A 21,762-nucleotide genomic window follows, 5' to 3' on the forward strand; every position below is an offset into this window, starting at 1 on the left:
TGCTTTTTCAAATTTGTAATGGGGTAAGAAGCAAAACCCCTCAAAACAGGGAAGGAAAGAAACAGCAACTTTTTATTTTTAGGAAAGAAACAGCAATTTATTTCCTCGCCTTCTGTATTTTTTGTCACCTAAGTATTTTTTCTGGTATTATCAGCTGCTGCCATGAGCAGAGGTATTTCCTCCTTTTTGAAGGCTACTGTCTGAAGGCAATGCAGAAATTCAGATCTGATGCCATCCCCTCAGCAACCTTCAGACTCAGATTCCACCTTTATGGCGAGCAGGATGGTGGGCTCAGAGATGCTGCTTTGCTTCCTGCAGATTTCTGAGAAACCTCTCCACAGTTCTTGGGTAATGTTTCTGGAGTCAGTAAAAAAAACCCCATGCCTTATGGTCCTCCCTACTGAGGAGAAAAAATTGCAGTATGAGCTCCCCTGTTGTCCCACCCCAGTGTCTGACAACAGATGTTCTTCTTCACTCATGGAGTAAGATTTATTGTCTAATGCCTCTTAGGAGAAAAGTCTCTTCTGTCACATCCTTTGGTGTAGATGTTTTTGCCTTTAAGGAGAAAACTCTACCTGCTTTTCCACCATTAAATGTTAAGGATGTTAAAATGAAGGATGTTAAATCCTTCAAATGTCTGTCTCTGGCATTTGTTTTCCACTTGAGCTGTTGTTACAGGAATACATGCAGCTCATTGGAAATCAAATAGTGCTAATTTGGAGTTTATATGTACAAATCACATTGTTTATAACCAAAGCCCACGTTCATCTTGATGGTGGTTTTTAGAATGGGAAGTCTTCTGTGTGCACCTGGGCTAGCAATCAGCTCTGAGCCTTGCCAAGGGTATCCCATGACTCAGCTCTGCTCTGAACATTTTTAGCCCTACACTGAGTCTCACTGGGTCCCCAGGGCGGTCCCAGGGAACCTGACTCACCTTGTTACACACAGCACTGAGAGCAAAGGGGATGTGGAGCTGTTCAGCAGCTGGGATGTGCCAATGACTCAGGCTGTTGCATTGGATCAGTGCCTGACCTGTTTATGCTGCTCTGTGTCTCCCTCCTCTCCTAGGAGCCCTGGGAGTGATGATTCTTCAATTCATAAATTCACAGAAGACACATTTAAAGCTCTGTGCTGTGAATAAGAACCAGTTCTGAAATGTTTAATAGTCCCTGAAGGAAAATAACCCTCTCCTGTAGGTTTAGATTCCAAGGGTCAGCTCTTCACCACGTGCAGCTGAACTTGACAGTGTGTGCTGCCTCCCCTTGCTGTGGGAGCTCCGTGCTCGCCCACTGCTGGGTGGATTTGGGGTATTGTGCCTTTTGTAGAAATACCAGAAAAGAAGGAAGTCACCCTGAGCAGCTGCTTCAAATTTCAGAAGAAAGGAAATGGTGGAGCAGAAGAGGAAGGAATCGTGACTACTTTTACTCTGGTACAGCAATGTGCTCATTCCCTTTCTGCCTTTTTCCTTTTAGGAAAGGAAAACTCGTTTCTTCCCTTTAAGAAACAAAGTTTGCAAGCCAGGAAGAAAGAAGAACTAGGAATGCTCTGATCATCCATCAGGAATGTTGTTACATTTAGCTTAGACTACTTTTCTTTTTTCTTTTTAATGTTTTAACAATTAATTAATTCCTTAAAATTGAAACTGTTTTGACTTATCTATTCTGGAAAAAAAAAAAAAAGGCATTTTGAATCACAGTGGGTCTTCTGCTGCACCTGAGAACAGCAGGTTGAGACTGGGGTATTTTTGATGCAGAAAGAAGCTGCCTAGTTGTCTTTTTCCTACTTGCAATGACCTCAAACCTTTCTGACAGTTTCCTGCCTGGTGGTTCGATGCTGTTTCAAAGCACAATTCGAAGATTCCCAAAAGAAGACAAGAGTCTCTTTGCAGTTCCCAGTTTGCTTTCTTTGTCAGACTCTTCTTTTCAAGGTTATCTTTAGCCTCGTCCAGCATTCCAGGAAAAGAAGGAAGTGTCCTCTGGAGTTGTTTGCACCCTTAGTATAGCAACATCCCACCATGTCTTGCCATTTATATCTGACGTCTGTGACATTTAAAGATATGTTTTTGGAGCTTGTCCCTCTCCGTAACCTATTGTTTAATTAGTGCCACTGGAAATACAACAAGGGGACTTAAAAACGAGGGATCTGAAGTTGAGGAGATGGAGCAGGGGGGATGGAGTGACTCTTGAGCATGATGAAAAGTTTAGTGGAAAGGGTGAACAAGAAGGGGTCTGATGAAAAGGGGCATGGGAGGACAAGTAGCAAGTCTAGGTTTCAAAATGAAGTTGGGAAATGAGTAGAAAAATTCAGATTGGTTGGGAGGGAGGGAACTAGGGAGGAAGAGGTCCTGGCAGCACTGTCCAGACAGATCAGTCATACAGTATTTGCCTGTGCACGGCTGGGTTAGGTGACCTACAGCTCACTTGAAACAAACAAAGGTGTTGCCCTCCAGCATCCAATTACCAGGAGAAAAATTCCCCTGCACATCGGGGCAGCGCTCAGCAGGAGCATCTTTTAAACCACACCACTCTAAGGAAAGCCCTGAAGATGCCAGACCTGGGAGGAAAACAGGAATGTTTGACAAATCAGGTCTGGTTCACACCTCAAACTTGTTTTCTGTCAGCATTCCCAGTTGAGCTGCTCCTGATTTGCATTCGTTTAAATGAAAGGAAAACCAGACATTTTCCAGGAACAGCAGCAGTGGCACCCAGGAAAGTGCTGCTCTGGCAACAGCAGCAGCTCCTGGTGTGGCAGAGATTTTAAACTTTAAGCCGTGGAGTGCAGGTGACCTCAGTGTGCCTCTCTGGACCAAGACTCAAGCACAGGAAGGAGCAGGTGTTGCAAGCAGAATGAAAAGATAAATAAATTGATTTTTCCACAGTGGAATGATGTCCTCTGGGAGATGCACTGCTGCTTGTGCCAAGCAGGGCAGGAGCGCGCGGCACAGCGGGCTGTGCTCTGCAGGGCGTGCTCCTGCTCTGAACAAACACTGATTTTCCATGTCTTAGTTCCTTCTACCATCCTTGCTTGTCTGCAGCAGCATGCTAAATTAGCAGAGGCAGAAGCAGTAGGTCGAGAAATTCCTTCCAGGATTTTACTGTCCATAGCTTTAAAAAATGCGGTCCTAGTCAAGGAAGGGCTGGAGGGAGGAGAGCGGCTGGGTCAGGAACAGGGCAGAGCGTACTCGGGAGCTCGGGTGTGGCGGCTCCTGCACTGACTCACCTGCTCCTCTGGGGCTCCGGCGCGGCAGAGCCTGCTCCCTGAATGCGAGGAGAAAAGAGAAAATACGAGGAGAGAAACCCCAAATCCGCCTCCTGTTGCCTCGCACGGAGAGGGGGGAATCCTCCAAGAAATATCTTGATGCCTTCAGGCAAGGCTAGTGGCATTTAACACGTTACGTTGCACTTTGCGTTTATCTTTTGCGGGCAAAGCGCGGCCGCCTTCCCGTGTGCCACACAAGCATTCCCGAGGGTTTTCCCTCGAACCCAACCGCTGGGGGGGGGAACAACAAAAAACAACCCTACACAAGCTAAAGAACAACCACAAACAAAACAATGTCTAGATGCAAAACCTGAGTTTCGCTCAGGGCAGAACTTCGCAGGGGACCAGCGAAGGCGGGGTGGGGGGGCTGCTCGGGGGATGCTCGCGGACTCCGCGCGGTGCCTCCCGCATCCTCCCCATCCCGGGGCGTCCTTCCCCATCCCCATCCCCATCCCCATCCCCTGCCGTGTCCCCCCCGCATCCCCCCCATCCCCGGGCGTCCCCCGGGCCGGCGGGGCGGGCGCGCAGGCGCAGGGGGGGCGGGCGCGGCGCTGGGAGCGCGGAGCGCGGCGCGGCCCCAGACCGCGCTGCAGCCGCCGCGGGGGCGCCACTACCATGAGCGGCCGCGGCCGCCCCTGCGCGACTCACGGGCACCGGGCGCTGCCGCCGCCGCCGCCGCCGCCGGCCCCCCCCCGCCGCCGCCGCCGCCGCCGCTGCCGCCGCGCACCCCCGGCCCCCGAGCCCGGCGCTGCAGGATGCCGGGGGGCAAGAGAGGGCTGGTGGCACCGCAGAACACCTTCCTGGAGAACATCGTCCGGCGCTCCAGCGGTGAGAGATACCCCCGTCATGCGTCCATCCGCCCGTCCATCCATCCGTCCGTCCATCCCTCGGTCCCTCCGGCGTTGCCGCGCCGGTGGGTCCGTGCCAAAGCGGTGCCTTCAAGGAACGCGATCCGCTCGTCCCCTCCCGAGCATCCCCTCGCGGTCCTTGCCCTGTCTCCCCGCACTTCTCACATCGCAGTCACTACTGCCAGTTCCAACCTTCTTCTCTTTTATGATTATCTATTTATCCTCTTCGCTCATCCGGTCTTTAAATTTTTAAATATTTTTTTTCTTTATCTTTAGTTTTGTAATAATTAGGACTTGTAACTGTTTCCGTTCAGGGGGTTCAAAGTTTTTTTGCGATTCTGTGGCACTTTAAAGTCTGTGGCGAGGGTGCCGGGAAAGCGGTGAGGGAGTGCCTGTGGTTTGGATGATGGCAATCCTGTGGCTGGGCAAATGGGTTAAGAACTGTCTGCACTTGGTCATTTACGGCTCCTCTGTTAGGTGAATATTTACAGGGCTGGTTCAGGACTGTGGCACCCAGCTGTTCCTTGCTGCCGGAGTTAATTTCACCCTTTCTATTGCAAAGCAGTGATCGAGAGCACTGTACACAGCTCCATTAAAGTTACGATGTGTTTGCAGCTCTTTGGGTGTGCTGGTGTAGGTGCTGCTTTAGCCAAGTCTTGTGCTGGTTATGTTAATTTTTTAATGTAGTTTTTGCACTGGCACAGAGCTACTGAGACATAGGAGTGTTTGCACAAATGTAGGAAAGCTCAGCTTGGGTTTTGCTAAAAGATAACTCCTTGGTCAGCCCTGGTTTAGGGTGATGCTGCCAGGGGGAAGCATTGCTGTGCCAGCGTACACCTGGGCTCAGGAGTGGGAAAGGTGAGCAGAGCAGAGCGTAGAGAAGAATTACTGCATTTAGTATTAATCAAGACACCAATGGGCTTTGAAATTATGCTGAAAAATGTTCCATTCCACCTTTCCCTATTGCAGAGTGCTGGATGTACCTCTCAGTCACACCAGCATGGTCAGTTGCGCTGGCTTGGAGTGGATTTGGACAGCAGGTAGTGAACTGGTGATTCATGGATTTTCCTCATGAGCAGGAGTGGGATGAGGAGTTGGAATTTGTTTTAAAATGTTGTGTGTTAAAATGCCAGCTTTGTATTGAGCTGGTTTTGGGGGGCTTCCTCGTTGTTGTGTTGCCTCTGTCAGTTCTGTGGTCAGCAGCTGACTCCCTGTCAAGCCCTGTAGCTGCCTGATCTCCAAGAGCTGCTTTCCCACAATAGTGTATTTATTTCCCAGAATATTAAATGCAGGCTTAATTAATAGGCATTTATATAGCACTTTCCCTCTGACAATTTCAAAGTGTTGGGTGGAATTTAATTACACTTCACGGCTCCTTGTGGAAGAGGACATACAGAGGTTTTCTCAACCTGTTCATCAAATTGTGGTGTGAATGGGGGCTTGGGGCATCACAGCTGATTTCCCCAGGTCAGGCAGCATGTCAGTGGCTGGGCTGGGAGCATGGTTTGGCAATGCCATGGTTTTGTATCGTGCTCTAATTAAATCCCACATCCTCCTTGGTGAAAGCTCACTAAAGCTTTGAGACATCAAAAATTGGAAAAGCTCAGAAGGCTTTTCAACATTATATTTTAAAAGCATGTATCCCCTCCAGTTTTTAACCTGGTTTAATTTAGGAGCATAAATCATGCTGATCTGGTCATTCATTCTGCTTTTTCTGTGCCACTGATGATGTCTAAGCATGGTGTTCACTAGAGAGGTAAATCTTCTCTGTTGGACACAAAGAGGAAAGTAGATTGGGAATTTGTATTTAACTCATGTAAATTGTCAGAGTTGTGAGCTGAAACATGATTTAGTTCTTATTTTTGTCATTCAGGACATAGCCTTATTTATCCTTTATAGAAATAGTAATTTTCATTGGATTCAGTACTGTTTAATCCAAACTTAATAGTATACAGTGGAGCAAATCTGGTTCAAGTATCTCCTGCCAGTGCTCAGAAGAAGACAAGGATTTGGTCTGCTGGGTTTGTTTTTAGACTTGAATTCACCAAGTTCCAAGGGATTTTTCCTTGACAATTTGAGGAATGGGATGAAGGAAAGACTGATGATTGTTTTTTAAAATACATCTTCAGCATTCCCCCCGAAGCGTTTCTGTCACCGTTCCTGGTTCAGGAACATTCTCTTTTGAGATTTGTCACATTTATGCAATCTCATTGCACTTCTTGATCGCAAATCTTTTCTTAACAAGGTTTGTAGGTACAGGTAATAACTTCTATTAGGCTTTGGGTACCGCTGGAAAAAATCAGGCAGGTATTTCAGCAGATAGGCTCTTCTTCAGGTGAAATAGAAGCAATGGCTTCAAAATGAAGTGTTGATGGAGATAAATTACTCAGAGTTACCAGAGATGGATCCTAATAACAAAATTTATAGACAGAATTGTAATAATTTTAAAATGTGGAAAGTCAGGACTGGGAGCGAGTGTAGCGGGAACACGGTGTGCAGGCTTGGTGTGGTGTCTAGCCTGGTGTTAAAAGCAATCATATATTAAATTTTCAGCATTATTTGGGCACTTTCTCTTTAGGAATGTGGTGAACCCTTCTTTTTTACCTCATCTTTGGCTGCTCACCAGGTTAAAATTTTGGGAGAAGCCCTCACAGTATGCAGCCAAGAGCAAAGCACCAAGGAGCTGAGGAGAAAGGAACGGGGTGGCTGTGACCAGGGTGGACATAAAACAGTGACCAAGGCTCTTTGCCCTCTCTCTTGGAGAGTGGGAGAGCTGGGCTGCCCTGCTGGATGCCCTGCTGGATGCCCCTCTCCATGCCAGGGTGTTTGTGAAGGATGGAGCTGCTGTCAGAGCGATGGAGAGGTCCCACCGTGTTCCCCTGGGGGAACAACATCTCCTTTGGAGACAGCTTTACACCTTGGAGCTTGTGAAGTGTTTTAGGTCAGTGTTGAAGGTTGGTTTATGGGCAGCATCACAGGCTGCAGGTCCTTCCCAAAGCATGGGGGGTGCATGGCAGCCTCTGCTTTCAGGGTCTTTGCCCTCTCCACAGCTGAGCTCCACTTAAGGAGAGCCAAAGCCCACGGGGAGAGCGCTCTGTCCTTAGGGCTGCTGTGCCTGGTGAAAGGGACAAGCAGACCTGTCCTCAGGGTAATCTCAGTGCACTCCCTGCAATCTTTTTTTTTTCTTTTTTCTTTTAAAGCACAGTGAGAATACACTGAGGCTTATCTGAGGCTCACAAAGATTGATGTGATCTCGCTCCAGCCTTGGCTGTGCCCTAGATCTGAAGAGCACCAGGTGTTTTGCTGAGCTGAAAGGTGTTTTGTGAGAGCACTGGGCTAAATCACATTAAGGTGACTGCCTTTTACTGCCATTAGTATTTGGGATGTTTAATAAGGACCATCCTAAGGGCAATGTTCTCTCCCAAGATGTTCTCAGCAGGCTGTGCCTGTTGTTACTGATATTGTTGTTCACTTCTTCAGTGCATTCAGAGCTCTGAGTGATACTGACCCGTGCTCAGCACTGTGCAAGTGCAGAGGCTGCAGAATTGGGCAAGTCTCTAGATCAGGGCTGGGATTTATGGACCTGTCCCATGGGCAGAGTCATCCAGTGAGTTGAGACATTTAAGTTTTTTCTTCCCTTCACAAATTCTATCAGCAGAAAAATTAAGTATATGTTAATGACATAATTTGCTTTTATGGTAGAGCATGAATTTGTGGAAAGGGTGAGTCTGGGACTTGCAGCAATCTGCAATAAAGACTGCTAGCAGTTTGGAAGAGGGGATGAATTTAGTGAAAAACTGTATATAATCTTATCTATATGATAACATTCATCATTATTGGATATTGTTTCTGTTGCAATAACTCTTTGAAAGCTTCCTCATGAAAGTGGTCTTTCATAAATGCATTCTGACACTGGGATGAAATCTTAGCTCTCTAAGGCTTACATGGGAATTTCAGCATGAGTTTTAATGAAGCTAGCATTTTATTCCTGGCCTTTTTCAGCTTTATGCTGTGTTTCTAAAAAGCAATTCCTTCACACAGACCTTTATGCCCTGCTGGGTCCCTGTGACTGGTGGGTGGAAGGATCAGCCCTGTTCATAGGTGATTTTTGGAGTCAGGTTACCTGGAAAGGAGGAAAAAACAAGTGTCACATCTGTAGCAATAAGGCACCTTTTAAATTATTATTCCACTGGTATTACAGATAAAATATGTGTCTCTTCTGTTCTTACTAGCTGTGTAGGGTTCCTGTCTCCCAGGCAGGAATGTGGATGTGATGCATGTGGGCTTCTCTCCCCTACATTAAACCAAGCTGAATTTTCATCTGGCACCAATTAAATCACACATGTTGCACAGAGAAAGTTCTTTAAAGCAAAGTACTTCGAGTTTAGTGGATGTCTGTCACTTGGGATCCTCAGAGAAAAATGCAGGGCTCAGCAGTTCCCTAAATCCCTGCATGAAAGCTGGATGCACCGTGGGGTGAAAGTTTCCATCTCCAGTTCAGCTCAGGAGTTAAAGAAGGGATTTCCAAGGTGCTCATGTCATTGGGGTTTTCTTTGGCATTGGAAGGCACAGGGCTCCTTCTGCAGTTTCTGTGACTGCAGGGAGCTTGCTGACACATGAATCAATGCAAAGTGGATTTTTACACTGCCAAGCATTACTAGGTGACATATGTGAGGGGTTTGCAATTGCAGACACCCTGTTTTCCTTGCTTTTCAAGTGGGCTCGCTGAGCACAGACAGATTAAGCGTCTCTGTTTGCTGCTGCTGAAATTGGGGGAGTTCTGCATGGCTAAAGTGTTTATTTTTACTTTTAAAAAATAGTTATGGAAGCTCTGTGCCGTTTTACTAATTTAGAAACTTAAAGAATGCCATGTTAGTGAAAGGAAAAGCTAGATTTTCTTGAGATATGATCAGCTGCTTTGTGGTCTTATTTCTAATGATGGCTCTGCCCTTCCTTCCTTCCTTCCTTCCTTCCTTCCTTCCTTCCTTCCTTCCTTCCTTCCTTCCTTCTTCCCATTATTTTATTTAATTTTCTTCTTATTTGTGTAATTTTTTTCTTATTTTTTAATTTTTTTTCTTATTTTTCTTTCTTATCTTTCGTTCTGTACTTGGTGGAAGAGGTTTCCATCCTCTCTTTTTGGGGGAAGTATGAGAGCTGCTGAGCACTTGCCACAAGAGGTCACTGCAAGAGTTGCTGCATTCCCAGGTTAATGTTGAAACCTGTGAGAAGGAAAATAATTAAATTGTTTTGTTTTTTTTTGAGGAAACATTTGAGTTTTCTTGTTGCAGTCGGAAGAAGTTTGCAGCCAAGGAATAATGTCAGGAAGTGGAAATACATTTAATTAGCCTGTTTTATAGAGTGCTGTCTGGTGGTAAACTGGGATTTTAAGTTATTCTCTTGGATAGCTGAAGGAAATAGGATTTTCTGATTTGATAACATTAAATAATAGAAGGTTTTGGAGTTGGTACTCTAATAATCTGCTTTTCAGATAAAAAAAAGGACAATACTTGTTTAATCAGCACACTCAGGGGACTGGCTATTGGAAGTGCTGAGCCCTGGCTATCCCAAGGGCCTGACTCCCCACCTGGGAGGATTTTAGGATCAGTCCTGTGGAAAGCTTTGCTCCAGAGAGTAGACACAGAGAGGAGACACAGGGGGTGCAGCTGATTTTCTGCCCAAACAGGTTTTTTTGAGAAGCAGCCAGGCTCTGTGGAGCTGCAGCCAGGGCTGGATCAGTGTTTGCAAGAAGAGCTCTGTGTCTGAGGAGCTCCTGGTACCACAGTTTCCTCCTCTGGGAATGTGAAAGCAGCACTTTCATTAGTGTAAAGCTGGAAGTCTGGATTCTGCTTCTCCCTGAGGGTGCCTGTGTGCCTTGAGTGAGAGCTGCAGCGTGCTCCAGTTTGAATTTAGTCCCAGTACATCTATGTTGTGTTCTGCATAATTTTAATAGAGAGCAGATTCAGCAGAGGCATCTAGATGATAAGTGGGATAGGTGAGGGTCAGTTTAATTCTAGGATAAATGGATGTGTGGGGGAGAAACTGTGATCAGAATTGTATGAAATGTCAATTTTTCAGGTAATTCATAGAGATGCTCTCATGTCCTTACTGCCTCAGAGTTCTTCCTGGGGTCAGTGATGTGCCACAGGAAAGGCAGGGGCTGTTTGTGGGCTTCCATTCACATTCCAAATGACTGCAGTTCATTTTCTGACTTTCGAGGAGGTAAACTTCAGGCAGGCTCTAATTTTTCTTCTTGAGCTCGCTTGCTAAATTGCTGAAAGCTGCTGTGTTCCCAGCTGAGTGGCTTACATGTGGATTTAATATTTCAGCCAGGGCTGGGTTATTCATCCTCTGTTTTATTTGAGGAGCATGTTTTTGAGGCAGGAAGTGGATAATTTCAGCCCAGTCAGTGTGATCACACCTTGCTCTGGCTTTAGCCCTCTGCATCTTCATAATATGAGCATTAAATAAAGACAACACTGGCATTGAAAGGTGACATAAAGAGTCAGTCCTTTGAGAGGTTTTTTTGGTTTTTTTTCAGGCAAGCAACACTTAATGTACTGGGTAAATTGGGTGACAGTGATGTTTTGCATGCTTTAAAGACACTGGGGAAATTACAGCTTTGTTAGAAAACAGCGCTGTGGTTTTACAGACAGGAGTACAGAGTGCTGGTGGAGGTTGTGCTTCAAGAGCAGAGGTTTGTCTGCAGCCAGCCCCAGAGCTGGAGGGGTGTTGGTGCCTGTTGAGGCAGATTTCAGAGGGCTGTGCCCTCCAGGAGGGTTTAGGATCTTCCTCTGTATTCCATGGGGATGCAGCACATCTGGAGCACATGGTTGGAGTCAGCACAGACAACACCAGGGGTTTTCAGGGCCAGGACTTGCTCAGGAAAGCTAAGAAAATTAAAAAAGAGACCTTTTTTATTACATCCCTCCTGAGACACCCTTTACAAGATGCTCTAAACAAATCTGCAGCAATTTGCTGACCCCGTGTAGATTTGAGGAGAATCAACTGACAGCAGTTGAAGTGGTTTGGGGCTTTTCTATTAGGGAAAAAAAAGGCAAATTCCAGATGTTTCCCAGCCCCCATGAGGTCTGAGCTGCCTTTGCTGTGCAGTGGAAGGGTGGCAGTTCTGAAGGACAGCTCTGTGTAAAGTTGACAGAGGTAGGAATTTGCTCCTAGATGAAAATGCTGCTGCTTTTTGTCATTATAATCATTATTGTTGTTTGTGTTCTGCTACTACTTTATTTTCTTTAGAACGTCTTTTCAGTGGTGACCTTTCTAAAAGAGGTCAGTTGCCAGTTTCCTTGAGGAGAAAGGGAATTCTCAAAAATGGTGATTTAAACAATTTTGGTTGCAAGTGGTACCCAAGCATTCTTGAGAAAAGATGATTAGAGACAACGTTTCTCACTTGGTTAAGCATATCTCCTGGAATGATTTAGCTGTTCTTGCTCTCCTGTCATTACATAACATGAATTTTACACTGCTTTAGGCATTTTGTTAGTTAAAAAAATTGCTCGCACGCTGTGGTCTTTTTATTTTGTTTTAATGACAAACACAAGGCTCAGCACCGTGTTGAGTGCCAGCTACTGCAAGATAGAGTAAGATTAAAAGCTTGCTGCTCTACAGCATAGGCTGCCTTTAAACAAAAGAGCCTTTTTTGCAAAATAAAATCGTGGCAACGGCAAATGCAGTGCCTTTTAAAAAATTGTTTTTCTCAATTGTGTTTTCCAACGTGAAGTTTTGCTGACTGAATGCCTCTAATACCCTGTTTCCTTGCCATCAGCATTAAACCTTGCAAATAGGAGAGTTATGTTAGTTAATAAAAAACCTGCTGCCTTCCTGAGAGGAATCTGGCAACTCCGAGACAGATGAATCTGTTGTCAGACCCTGCTTTCCTTACAGACAGACAGACACTGGTGTTCAGAGGTGTCCAGCCAAGGAGCATGCACAACCTACAGAGCTGGGGTTTGGGTTCCCTACAGTGCATCAGAAAGGGGAATGAGGGGAGAAGATGGTTGGTGGAGGCAATGACAGCAAGACAAGCTTAGAAATAATAAAAATTGACATCAAGACAAGCTTGGCAATAATAAAAATTGGCCTTTTATCTGTAAGGAAATGGGAAGTAGATGTGCACTTTCAGTGCATTGGAGAAATCTAAGAAGGATGAACAAATCACCAGGGATTTTGGGGTGATAATCATGAGTTTTGAAATCAGCTGCATGTAAATGTTTTCAGAGTACAAGACACCACACCATGGTCATCTGGATCCCAGTTTCCTGGGGTTTCACCACATGCTGGATCAGACCAGAGGCTGTCAGAATTACTGTCTTGCTTTCAGCAGTGACCAGTGTCTCTCTGACCAGTGGAGAAGCCCCCCAGCTTCTGTAGAAAAATATTTGTGAGATTGGGAAGCTTCACAGAGAGAGATTTTCCTTTCTGGCCACAGCAGGGATATTGCACAAGTTTTGGTTTACAGCACCTTACAGATGATATCAGCTGTATTTCTGCCCTGCCATTCATAACTTTGGCTGTCCTTGGCAATCCCTGCTGTGATCTTTCCATGAAGTTGTGACATAATTAAAGTAAATTCATGTGTTCTGTGATGCCCAGTTGCAAGTAACTAAACTCTCTTAAGAAACACTTTTTATTGAGAATACCTCCAACAGAACACATTCTCTCAAAAGACTTGCTTGCAGAATGTAGTTCTTGTCTGTTGGATCTGACAGGAATATGGCTATGGAGATCCCAGTGCTGGTGCCATGCCCACCACCCTGCCATTTCCAGACATTTTGTTGGCTCCTTTTTTTTCTGAAGAGGGTCTAAAATACCCCTTTTACCTGTCAAAGACCCCTTTTATCTGTCAAAGAGGTTGCCTCTCCCATGAAGGGAGTCTGAACACCTCAATTTTTGGCTGTCCTGTGGCAAATGGAGATGGAGATAAAATGAGGTTTTTTCCAGCCTTTGTCTCTTACACCTGGTTCAGGCAGCCAGCTGGAAATTGGAAAGAGTGGAATTTGCCATAGACTTGTGGAAATAATGATCAAAGACACAACTGTGATGACCTTTCTTAGCCAGGAAATCACGAGTCTGAACTGTGGGAATACAAGAGTCAGGCATGCAGGATTTAGTCCAGAACTGGCTGTGGATCCATCCTCATTGGAAGGAACTGCAGAAATGAACTTTCAATGAGTAGTTAGTGGTGATAACATGATTTCATAAAATTATGGTCAAAACCAGAGGTTCTCTCAAAATGTCCTGTCATCCAGTACACAGGTTGGATTTTTACAGCTGGGGATGGACTGGCTCATGTAGAATTAAATCTGCATGGAGTTATGATTTGTAACTGCAGAAATAGGGGAGAATTAATTGTGTCTTCATTGAAGAAAATAATGACTTGTGGTAAAATATAAGGTAGGTTAAATACAGAGGGTTCTGTGAATACTGAGATTTGGGTACCCAATAAAACCAAAGGGTCAGATACTGACCTGTTCTTCCTTCAATTTTATCAAGTTGCTCAGTGAGCAGCAGCATTAATGAAACGTGGATTCCTGTGGATTTGTGCCTGCACTTGAATTTATCGGTCTCTAACAAGAGGCAAAGATTGATTTAAGATTTTTCTTTGACTGGAATTGCACACACACACACACACACACACACACATACAGATATTGGTAATGGACCTGGCCGTGCTGAATTTGCAATTGGGCTCAATAATCTTGGAGGTCTTTCCAAACCTAAAAGATTCTATGATTCATATTCCTGTGCTGAGCATGGATGAATGAGCTTTTCTTGCTTAAAAGACAAAGGTAAAAAAAAGAAGTCAGTTAAGTAAAGGAAAATTCAAGGGGACAAAAGAAAATGTCGTCTAAAACCTGGTCAAGTTCCTAGTATGAATATTATGAATCTGATCTAACATTAAAAATTAAAAATACTAATATCTACCAAGATGTTTCTAGCGTCTTTTTTACCTCAGACTTTATGGGATTTAAAAGAAAAACAAACACACAACAATTTGTCAATAGCTTGGCTTTACGTTTTGTCCCTCTCAAGTTTCTTGTGGATTTGATCAATTCGTTGAATGCCTTATCAAATATTTTGAGACCCTCAGGTGCGAAGAAGTATAAAATCCATAGAAAACAACCATTAAATGCTATTTATCTGGCTGCAGCACATATCTTCTGCTGTGTGCTCTGTGTCCTGAAACAGGGATGGGGTGGGAACACCCAACTGAGTTCATGTCTGAGGCTGGGGAGGCTTTGCAGGAGGGTTGTCTGGTTTTGGACTGTGACCCTCTGGGGAGCACAGGGATGTGCAGAGCTCCCCTGAGTGCATCATCCCCAGGCTGTGCCCTTTGTGTCAAGGTGTGTTGTTGGAACCCAGGACATCCCTCTGGCTGTCCTGAGCAGCCCAGACCCTGGCACAGAGCCCAAAATGCCCCTGTGGGTTTGATTATGACTCATGGAGCAAATTACCAACCTTAGATGAAGATCTGCGGGCCACAACAGCTTAAGTAGATAGAGAATTTATCACAGGGTAAAAAAGTAGATTTTGGGGTTTTTGGTATGGGGATTCAGGGGGCAAGATGGAGGGATCTGGGTGTGTCCAGCCTTTCTTCTTCTTCTTCTTGGCCTCAATCTTCTGCTGTGATGTTGGCACTTTTGGATTGGTTTAGAGTAGAAGCTCACTGTCTAACATAGGTGATGGGTATTGGAAAGTAACTGTAATCATTGCGCAGGTAGTTTTTAGTATAAAGACATAACACTGCCCTGGGAGCAGGCAGAGTGCCTGGAACTGTCCTGCTGGATGGACTTCGGCAGGACAGGAGAAAGAATTTTATAGATAAGGAACAAAAACAACCTTTAGACTGAGAAATGAAGAGCTCTGACTCCTCCTTCATGTGCCAGGGTAGGAGAAGAGACTTTCTGACTTTTCTCAGGATGACTCTGACCAGCGAGAGATCCTGAGAGTGTGTGAGCAGAATTTCGGCCAGAGGTGATTCTATAAAGACAACCTTCCCAAATTTAACTTGCAGCCTTGGGTTGTGTCCCTGTGGGATGGGAAATTCAGAATTGCTGATGCTCCCAGCATCTCCAGCTTCTGGAGTGTGGTGGTGATGGGGTGGCAGCCATGGGGACAGCCCAGGTTTGGGGGGCTGGGGGTGTCTCCCCTTTTCCAAACTGGAGGTGCTGCCTAATGACAAAAGGAAAAAAGCCCTGCAACACTGCTGAAGTAGTAAGATAAAAAGCAATTCATTAATGAAAGCTGCAAAATAGGGTGCACAAATACGCCTCTGTGCACACGTGAAAAATTATTTTCCCATTTTTTTTAAGGTTAATTAATTAGTGTATCTGGCCAGTACAGCCAATAGGAAATCAGTTACCCCAGTAACCCACCCTCGGGCCAGCCCTTTGGAGTTGCTCCCGGGGCTTCTTTGCCCTATTTTCTTGTTATATCTTTTAAGTTCTGGTGGAAAACAAAATGTCCTTATGAGAAATTCTCTCCTTAAGTATAAGATTAAACAGAATTTCAAGAATGTGATAGAAAAGGGGTAGTTTATTATGAGAAAGGGCAAGAAAAGCACTAGAAGGTATACCCATATTAAAAATCTACAAGGCTGAAAATGTATGAAAATACATAAAAAAATCTTGAGGCATCAGTGGAGATGCAGGTATGGGGGGAAAGCCACTACACTGGGATGAGCTCCAGCAAACCCTTTGTTCCCAGGGGTGGTGGAATCCAGGGATATTTTATGTAATGCTCAGGTTTTACTCTGTGTCTTCTGCTGTTTGTAGAGAGGGCATCTTTCTGGGCAGGAAAACAAATTTTTAAAGTTGACATTTAGGCTTAAAGACTATTTGTAATGGATCTGAATAAATGCCTTGAGTGTAAAAGTAGATTTCACAAAATCTAAACTTCTATTTCTCCCATTGGTTGGCTTTTAAATATTTTAAAATCTGCTTTTCTGTAGAAAATCCAATAATCTCCAGATTATTTTTTTTTTCAAAATTCATGCTTATAAAGGAAAAAGATAGAATTACTGTTTTTTAAAATACATGTTCCACATCCAATAGAATAATGTTTGCAGAATGTGCAATCCAGTCACAGTTATAAACACTCTGAGTAGGGCATGTGTAGCTCATGCAAACTCAGTGTCACTTTTATGTTTAAATCACTATGCACACCTGAGTGAATGTCTGTTGTTGTCATAACCATTCTTTGGCTATTATGAGGAAAATTTGTAAAAATATCCCTTTTTTCCTCCACAAGAACTGCTGAAAAGAACATTTCCTGTAATTTTTATGCAGCAATGATTGTTAATAGTTACATTTTAATAGCTTTTTAGCAGCAGTGAATGGGACCATATAGTTCCATAGCTGTAGTCAAAATGAAATTGAAAACTAACAGTAAAAATAAAGAAAACATTGAAGATTACCATGGACTACAATTTAAAAACATCTGCTTTCCCCAGTGTCACCTGACACTCTCCCTCATTCCAGGGATGCTGGCTGGCTGTGTCCTGCAAAACAGAATCAGACCTGCCAGGAAGAAAAAATTCCTTCTCTCAAGCAAAAGAGTCATTATCAGCTTTGGGCACACATACAATTCAGCATTTAAAACTCAGTTTGCACGTTAATTTAATGTTGCTTTCAAGACATGTATCAAATAAAAATAAAAGATGCTGTCTTGCCCAGATGTGGTGAATAAATGAATGCTTTCTAAATTGTTAAGGAATTGGGGCTTATATTGAAGTTGTTTAGGAATTGGGGCTTATATTGGTATTTTGTGGTGTAGGAGGCTCCTTGCATTACCATAATTATTATTATTATTATTATTATTATTATTATTATTATACAGTTATTCTGTTTGATAACAAATTCTTTTCAGATGTCCACTTGGATTTCCCTCTGAAACGCCCAGGTAGAAATTCCTGTCACAAATAACTCTGCATCTGCTGTGTAACACAAGCAGGATTTCATTGTACTTTGCCACTGACAGCAGCCCTTTCTCCCTTGTGCTTTTGTCCTTTCAGAATCCAGTTTTTTGTTGGGAAACGCCCAGATTGTGGACTGGCCCGTAGTTTACAGTAATGACGGATTTTGCAAACTCTCTGGGTACCACCGAGCGGACGTCATGCAGAAGAGCAGCACCTGCAGGTATGCCCATTGCCTTTTTTCTGCCCCTTGGTGCACTTGGAAACTTTTAATCTGCTGGGAAGAATGGTGAGAGTTTGGGAGAAAGGATTGAGGTGAGAAAGGCATTGTTTTGTGGGTGTTGAAGTCTTAAAACGGGATTTAAATGAAACTGATACAGAATTTATACAGCTCACAACTGACACAGAACATGGTAAGGCACCTTGAAGTTTATCCTGGCTAGTATTGGTGAGAATATACTCTAGCTAATGATCCAGTAAAGAGAGTGGGGTTTTAGGCAATATAGTTCAAAGGCATTTTTGCTAGATTGTTCTGAGTTCTGCTGTTACATGCCAGGAGGCAGCGGGCTCTTTTGCAGCCCACGCTGGCCCCTATTATTAAGCATACACAGAGCCCAGTAATGCACAAAGTGCATCTTTATTCCCCAGAGAGTGATTAGGCTGCTGATATATTTACTCTAAGCATTGCAGCTTTATGGCTTTTTTCTTTTACTGGTGGTCTTTCAGGAGCCAGCAGCTGTGATTTGTGGCTGGATGTGCATTTGAGCTGTGCCTGCTGCCTCCTTTAGAAAGGGATGCTTTTGGGGAAGGACTGGCTCCCTGATGTGTGTGTGAGCAAAGCAAACTAGGGACAGAGGCAAGGAGGGAGGGTTGAGGTGCAAGTTTGTGTAGGTTTTCCCTTTCTCCCTTCAGGGAGTGCCCAGTTTCAGGCATTAGGGACAAGGGATGGAATATTTGGAAGTGTTCAAGGCCAGGCTGGACAGAGCTTGGAGAAACCTGGTCTGGTGGAAGGTGTCCCTGCCCATGGCAGGGGGTTGGGATCTTTAAAGTCCCTTTCAAGCCCAACCATTCTGTGATTCTGTGATGATTCTGTGATCAGCAGTGATGATTTTTGGGAGATGGTGCTGCCATACACTGGTGATCAGCTGATGCTTCAGCTGGCAGGGGCAGGGTGGGCAGGGATCCACTGCTTCCTCCAGAAAGCAACACCTGCTGGTTATTGTAAACAAGGTGCCCTGACAAAGGCAGGAATGATACATCTGACTCCATGTTCTCAGAAGACTAATTTATTACTTTATGATACTATAATATATAAAAGAATACTATATGATACTAAAGAATACAGAAAGGATACTCACAGAATGCTAAAAAGAATGAAAACTTGTGACTCTTTCCAAAGTCCTGACACAGCTTGGCCCTGAATGGCCAAAGAGTCAAAACAACTGACAGCAGAACCCAATGAAACAATCACCTGTGGGTAAACAATCTCCAAACAGATACAAACAATGTATATCTATCCCCTGATCCAAGTTGTTTTTATTACTGATCCTGAGTGTGATAAAGGACAATTTATAAATATTGCAATGTTTGGTCAATTGGCCTCAGGCTATAAGTGTTTCAAAATCATCTTTCAGCCATACTTTTCTCCTGGTAGTCCCATGAGAATTCACTCTATTCCCTTTCCCACCCCATCCCCTGCATTGGGACTGTTCATGTGCTGTGTAGGTGTGGCACTCATGGACATGGTTTAGTGATGGATGTGGCAGTGTTGGGTTAACAATTAGATTTGATGATCTTGAAGGTCTTTTCCAACCTAAATAATTCTGTGGTTCTGTGATTTTAAATCTCAGATGGTCTTGCCTGATACAGATCACAGGGAGAGGTGGATCAGCTGAAGGGACTGGAGGTGTGAGTGAGTTTTGTTCCAGCTCAAGCAATGAGCTAATCCTGTGACAGGCTGGTAATTCCTTTGAATTTGTCCTTCTCTCATCTTTTTAATCAGCAACAGTATGCTCACTGGCAGGAAAATCACTTAGAAATCCCTCAGTATGGGTGCCAGTCTCCTTAGTTTCACAGGCACTATATAAAAAGCACATTATACATAGGAGTCAGCCTATACTGGGTGATGGGAGTTGATATGTGTTCTCTCTGAGCTCACGTGGCACTCAAAACTGCATGTGTAGCTTGGGCTGATATATAGAATAATTGGTATAAATGGGTGCTAAAATGCAGAGAATTTTTAGGTGGAAGAACTTTTCAGCTGCTGTGCCAGGTGAAAATGAGCTGACAGTCCAGGAGGAACGGGGTTCATGTGACTGAGACACCCCTAACCTCCATTTAACCAAAAAAAGACCTGCTGGAGGTGTAGGTCAGCCAGCATCCAGGAAAATCACTGATTTGTGCCCAATTGTCCCCAGACATGACCATATGTGTCTTCATGAAAGAATAAACAGTTGTAAAACACTGAAATGCAGTTTAATGTTGCAAGTTATTTCAGTATTTTCTAAATATTGCTGCTTATCAGCTAAGCTCTGTGATTTCATCATGCCTTTGGGAGAGCAGGCATCCTTTAATGGACCTACCCTGGCTTTTGGCACTTGGCATTCACTCCAGGCTTTGCTCTGCTTGCCTTTCCTTGCACATGAGATTTCCACAGCCACTGTTCCCACTGGAACACTTGGTCAGCATCTCTGCCCTGCCTTGTTTTGATTTACTGCCCTGACAGGTGGGATTAAAAACCAGCCTGCAAGGGAAATCCTGGCTCTAGTGAAGCTAAAGGCAAAATTCCCACTGTGCTCAAAGAAATGGGATTGTGCGTGGTGGGTACAGCTGGACTTGAAGAAGGGTGGATTTGGGGTGGCACCTCTGTGGCCTAAGTTTTGTGTGTCCTTGCAGTGCCAATGGTGTCTGCTCTTCACCTTGCAGAGTTTTGAAGCTAAATATGTACAGATGTGTATCTGTATTTGCTGTTCCTGCTGTGTGAATGTTTGTCTCCTGTAATTGATGCCCTGACTGCTTGTGGATGAAGAGAGCTGTAAATTTGGTGTAGGGCTGGATGCCTTCTGTGCTTCACTTTTCCTCTGTCCTGGATAATTCCTCTCAAAGGAAGGAGGAATTTTTGCAGTTTGCTGCTGCCCTGCAAACCCAGAGCTGCTCTGATGCTGCTGCTCTGCATCCTGGCAAAGGACAGAGCTGCACAATGTGAACCTTAAGTCTTTGAGGCTTTTCTGTGCCAAGAGGTGCTTTAACAGGAAGGTGGGAGCCCAGGCATCCTAAATGACAACTGGTCTGTTTTAGAGGTGGAGAAAATATCTAAGATTATGCCTCTCTCTGTGTGTACCTCAGCAAGTCTTGCTTCTCTTTGATAAGTGTGTTTTCTGTGTAGTAAGATTCCCAGTAGCAGAGTGGTTTTGATATTTATGTCTTGTACAGTTTGCACTCAAGGCATTTGACAAGCACAAAATAACAAAAAAAAAGAAAAGGCAGAAAAAGACAGAGTGATTGACTAAAGAAGTAGGAGTCTCTCCATGTGTACAAAATAGGACAGACTAAATTAAATTAAACTTGTGATAAGCAAAAATCTTATATAACTCATGCACTAAAAGGCTCTGAGGTTCCTTTGGTGCTGTTAAAAATTGCCTTCTGAAAAATGTTTTTATTGTTCCAGAAGCCTTTAAAATGTCTCTTTATGTGTGAATATAATATGAGATTTGAGCATTACAGGTTTACTGCAACAATAAGCTGCTTGTAATTTAAAACATAAAGTTGATTGATCACGTTCTGCAGCACTAACTGGTATCGTCCACCTCTCATCATCAAGTAGGATTTGTCATTTTAACACTAATTAGTGATGACTTTCTGTATTATAAATGATGTAAAATCAGCACTCAACAAATTCTTGCTATTTTTTCCTTCAGGACTATGAGAAACATTGTTTTAAGTCTGAAGAAAACAAAAAAGAGATCCATCAGAGCATTAAAAAAGGCATAGATTAAAAAAATAATTAAAAATATCAAACTCTTTTTGCTGTCCTCTCCTGTATAAATGTGTGAAAGGTTATCAGGTGAAATGGGGAAAGGCAGGTCATTTGAAAAGCAGCAGTAGGCTGTGTTCTGCATGTCCTCCAGACACCTGTGCATGTTGATGACAACAGGACATTACTGAAGCCTCGTGCCTGGCTAAAACCATTTCCTGCTGTCAGCTCCTCTGGTGGCACCTCCTTTGCTGTCCCAAAGGTGACACTAGCCCAGCACTGCCACCTTCTCCACACAGCCACGTTCCCAAGTGCCACATCCTCGTGTTTGCTGAGCGCTTCCAGGGTTGGTGATCCCACAGCATTCCTGGGCAGCCTGCTTCCATGCCTGGCCACCCTTTTAGTGATGTTTTTCCCAATGCCCCATCTAATCAATGCCTGTGGCTGTGTGACCAGTGAAGAGGCAGCTGCAGGGACACTCAGATGTTGCAGCCACTCTGATGCCTCCATCACCCAGACTGGGTGTTGTATTTGCTGGGAATATCCTGACGAAGGCAGGAATGATGAATCTGACTCCATGTTCTCAGAAGGCTAATTTATTATTTATAATACTATATTATATTAAAGAATACTTTACTATACTAAAGGATACAGAAAAGATACTTACTAAAATGCTAAAAAAGATAATAATGAAAACTGGTGACTCTTTCCAGAGTCCCGACATGGCTTGGCCCTGATTGGCCAAAGAGTCAAAA

The 21,762-nt window shown here is 44.1% G+C and overlaps 1 protein-coding gene across 1 annotated transcript in view; it reads left to right on the top strand.

Moving 5' to 3' along the window:
- Window positions 1-3,980: 3,980 nt before the first annotated feature.
- Window positions 3,981-21,762, top strand: part of KCNH5 (potassium voltage-gated channel subfamily H member 5) — a 153,247-nt gene continuing 135,465 nt past the window's right edge. The window contains exons 1-2 of the mRNA XM_054286716.1: window positions 3,981-4,086; window positions 17,134-17,257. Of these exons, the coding sequence (XP_054142691.1) occupies window positions 4,014-4,086; window positions 17,134-17,257 (197 nt within the window). The 5' untranslated portion in view covers window positions 3,981-4,013. The remainder of the gene's footprint in view (window positions 4,087-17,133; window positions 17,258-21,762) is intronic.

The sequence above is a fragment of the Melozone crissalis genome, unplaced genomic scaffold (genome assembly GCF_028551555.1).
Source record: "Melozone crissalis strain CALT ecotype California unplaced genomic scaffold, PUWL_Pcris_2 ptg000056l_1, whole genome shotgun sequence".
Classification (NCBI taxonomy): domain Eukaryota; kingdom Metazoa; phylum Chordata; class Aves; order Passeriformes; family Passerellidae; genus Melozone; species Melozone crissalis.